The sequence below is a fragment of the Bombus fervidus genome, chromosome 12 (assembly GCF_041682495.2).
Source record: "Bombus fervidus isolate BK054 chromosome 12, iyBomFerv1, whole genome shotgun sequence".
Lineage (NCBI taxonomy): Eukaryota > Metazoa > Arthropoda > Insecta > Hymenoptera > Apidae > Bombus > Bombus fervidus.
The window spans coordinates 6,583,424-6,587,808 of NC_091528.1; the positions used below are offsets into that span (position 1 = coordinate 6,583,424).

Below are 4,385 nucleotides of genomic sequence, written 5' to 3' on the forward strand. Positions count from 1 at the left end.
TTTTTCTTTTGCCCGTCGAGACGAGCAGTAGCAAAAGATGGATAACACTCGGTCTAGTGATTGAAGACGCCGATCGTATCGTCGAAGAAAGGTGATAAAACACGTCTTCCCAATAAGCACCGACAGGCGCAATTACGGTTATCTACAGTTAAGGTCAGGGAAAAAAGGAGTTCGGGTCTCGTCGGTCTAGTTTGCCATGTTAGATCGATGCGCGATTGCACCTCTGTACTCGTTCGCTTAGAAAGATGTATCCAACGCGTATGCGGCGATGGCCGAGCTACGCCCATCTTAGACGGTATTATATACCGTTATATTATTTATAACGAGGAAACATATTTTGCCTACGCTTATGCGCCTTCCCGCCCTCTATGCCTGCATTTTCTTCGCTTCCTTCATTCGCCACGATCATACGATCGTACTTTCGTTCGAGTGTTAATTGCAGTTGCAAAGGCAGTATCGAGTCGACCAATGTTATTTATAAAGCACGACAAGTGTCTCCACCGATTAGTTTATCAACTTATATCGCGGATTATTAAATATCTTTGAATGTGCCCGCCGCTTAATAACAGGGACCCACTTTATCGACCTTCATTTTGATGGTCTCGTTAAATTTACCTTGTCTGTGGTTAAATCTATACTAATTCCTCACAGTGGTTTGCTGGATTGCCTTTTTTTTTGTCAAGGATTTTATATCTTTTTAATCCATTCTTTCCTCCTTCTATTTCTGAGATTATAGATTCATATGTATATGGCATGCAAAGATTTCCGATCGGAATACATTTTTAACTTTATATTCGAAAGATGATATCTAAAAGAATTTTAAATAAAATTTGAGTGTAAGAGTATGATTAAGAAAATATTATAATACACAATATTATAATACACTGTTAAATGATTGTATAACATTACTTAAAATTCTTTTTAATAATAATAAAAGAATATCAGTTTTAAAGTATTAAGTGAGAAATCTCTCTGGTCAGAAACTTTTATACGCCACTGTAGCGTTTCCTTTCTAAATCTTTTAATTTCTTCATCTTGTGTCCTGCGTTCAATTACCTCTCACTGTATCCACTGTGACTGAACCTATTTATTATGCTAATTAGAGTCTGCCATGTATGGATAAAACAAAAGAAAGAAACCCAGGAAAAGGAAACGAGGAAAAGCACCATGGACAACTTTTTTCGTAATCGCCCGCTTTTTTAGCTTACTGTCTGGAATGGTGTTTAAAACTTCACGGGGATACCGCAAGATGGCGTTAGTGAAATTCAGACGGCTATATGTGGTGTGTACAGGCTATTCAGCTGACGGCTTGTGTGTAGACAAGATGGCTTCCGCGGAACAAGTTGGCCTGAACAAAACTTGGGAATTATCGCTGTATGAGCTTCATCGTACGCCTCAGGATGCGATTACTGACAATACAGAAATCGCGGTCAGTCCACGAAGTTTGCACAGTGAGCTTATGTGCCCAATTTGTCTGGATATGCTTAAGAAGACTATGACTACCAAGGAGTGCCTACATCGTTTCTGTTCCGATTGTATTATTACGGCACTTAGGAGCGGTAATAAGGTACGTGCATGTTCTGGAATCATTCTGACGATAACTATTAAATAAATAATCACTCTCGTGACGAAGAGTATCTAGATACTTCTTGTTTCACTAAAAAATTGATCACTATCACTTGGTCAATATCCCGTCACTGTTCCTTTTTTCCTATATATTACGCTTTTATGTAAATACTACTCTGTCTTTTTATATGTAGTCTTAGATCAATTATGCAGTCAAATGCAGAGGTAATTTTTTAACGAAGAGTAGATTGCGATCGTATTTTCAATCTATTTTTGTCAAATTCGATGGTTTTAGCGCGCTTTTTCAACTGCGCCGTAAATGACGCTTCATATTGTGTATGTAATGTTTGTGTCTTTATTTCGATGATGTTAATTAGAGAAGTAGAATATTCTGTTGATTGTTGAGTTTAGATTTCTGTTTTATTTGATAATGCGGAAAGTTGTATTTATCCTTTATTCTCTAAGATAGTTTATAAGTTATTAGTTTTGAATGTTGAATGAAGATGATTTGTTTTGTTTATTGGTCTTTGTGAGTTATTTTGTGACAATGATTCTGATTTTATCATTTTAAGATGGCTATTAGTGAGTTAAATTACTGGTAGAGGTTAGGTTTGATCTGGGAAATGTGCAAAATGTGAAATTCTGTTTATAGGAATGTCCGACATGCAGAAAAAAACTGGTATCCAAGAGGTCCCTCAGACCGGATCCTAATTTTGATCTATTGATTTCTAAGATATATCCCAGTCGTGATGAGTACGAGGCACACCAAGAAAGAGTACTGGCAAAACTGAACAAGTCGCATTCACAGGCTGCACTGGTAAATTCTATTACAGAGGGGATCAAATTACAAAGCCAAAATCGTTCTCAGAGGTCTAGGAAGAATGCTAACGAGTCAGAGAATGCTAGCAACGCGACATCCTATAACAATTCACAAAATGCGAGTGCCCCAGCAACACCAAACGCTACAAATGCTGCGAATCAAAGTGACTCGTCTCAAAGTACAACAGGACCTTTAAATAATAGTAGTGGAGGTAATTTAAAAAATTCTAGTCGCACGTATCTTGTAATAGCTTTACTGTATCTGCTTGGATAAACTGAATAGATGGGCCTGTAGTAAGTAAAATCGCCAATTTGCAGGTACAACATCCAGAAATTCTACTACGCCATCACCGAATCCAGCAAATCAAATTCCCAAACCTCCGAAACGACAGAAAAGTTTACAAAATTCCGAAAATGACTCGTCTAGTGCAGAAGCTGAAACTGGTGGTGGTGATTCCATGGTAGACACAGAGGGTGAAGGTCCGAGCGAACCTTTAATGCTTAATGAAATCGAACTCGTCTTCAAACCACATCCTACGGAAATGGCCGGAGATAATTCACTTATAAAAGCTTTAAAGGAAAATAGTATTCGGTACATCAAGACGACGGCGAACGCGACAGGTGAATATTCGAAAAAATCGTACGGATCTAAGAAGGCTATCCAGAGAAGATCAAGAAATAATCCCTATTAATTTTTATAGTGGATCATCTGAGCAAGTACCTGGCTATGCGGCTAACGTTGGATCTGGATACAGAATTATCAGAATCGGATAGGCTATTGAATTTTTGCATCTACATAGCACCATCGCCTGGTCAATTAGTGGTTTTAAGTGGATCTCAAACGTTAAGACAGGTGAACGACAAATTCTGGCGCGTCAATCGACCCCTGGAAATGTATTACTCGTGGAAGAAGACCTAGGGAAGGCCTCGAAAGTACCAATCTGATGGGAGCTAACCCATTAAGCTCTAAAAATAGAAAATAAAAAATAAGAAAAAGAAAAAAAATCATTCATACTACGTGGAGTACAGAGAAATACAGAGAAAAACGTGTATTATTATCTATCAAAAATTGATGAATATATTTTACTGTACTTCAGTAGCCTTGGATTATGTTCAAGAATCAGGAGAGGTACGAGAAAAACAAGTTTCTCATGATAGTGGGCAGTGGTGCAATTTTTCTCTTTGTGGGAGTGGTTGCTCGTACATTTCCTTCGTGGGGAACAATAGAAGAAGCGGATAGATTTTTAATTGAAGCTTTGTATAGCAATTTATTCTAAATGCAAGAGTTCAATCCCTCGGATATACAAACTGCCATTCACCCGATTCCATTGGATTATGAATGGATTTATGGATTTTCGTGACGCGGAACCGTGAACTACGTATAATATTCACCAGACTATGTCCTTTTTTCGCAGGTGTAAATTAATCCAGTGCGCCCAATTATACAATACTTCAGCAAATTGATGGCCTCAATGGTTAAGTAACTTATTTAATATAAGTCTCCGATCTGCTGTGGACCATTCTGTACAGTTTCACGAAAAAAATAAACTAATGTATATACTACTACTCTTATTAAAACAGGCTATTTGATTCGTAGAAGGAGACACAAATCACGTTTTCCTCTTAGAACTGCTCGAAAGTTCTTCTTTCTTGTTTCTTTATCCTTTTAATTCATCGAAATATAATTGATCAGCTTTACTTCCTTATCCTCCTCAAAATGCTCTTTGATACGAAAATCTAATTTTCGATCACGTTAAAGGTACATGAAAAGCGTCTTTGGCTTAGTAGGCGGAATAATCGATAAGTGCCGACCCCATCCTGCGCCCTCTTGCAATTCCACTGAACCGAAAACAATGCGAACACTCCACTCGGGTTATGCTACCCTCTTTTAGTAAACGGGAAACCACGTCGAATCATTCGTTATCCTTATGATACCGTATTGTATTATTTTTTATATCAACTATAATTCTTCACCGTTAAACGTTTCCATACCTTTTTCT

The 4,385-nt window shown here is 37.7% G+C and overlaps 1 protein-coding gene across 1 annotated transcript; it reads left to right on the plus strand.

Moving 5' to 3' along the window:
• Nucleotides 1-1,234: 1,234 nt before the first annotated feature.
• Sce (E3 ubiquitin-protein ligase Sce) lies at nucleotides 1,235-3,963 on the plus strand. The gene is made up of 4 exons (XM_072014520.1): nucleotides 1,235-1,567; nucleotides 2,219-2,597; nucleotides 2,704-3,006; nucleotides 3,087-3,963. Exons 1-4 carry the CDS (start codon nucleotides 1,250-1,252, stop codon nucleotides 3,302-3,304), a joined length of 1,218 nt encoding a protein of 405 aa, XP_071870621.1. The 5' UTR covers nucleotides 1,235-1,249; the 3' UTR covers nucleotides 3,305-3,963.
• Nucleotides 3,964-4,385: the final 422 nt, after the last annotated feature.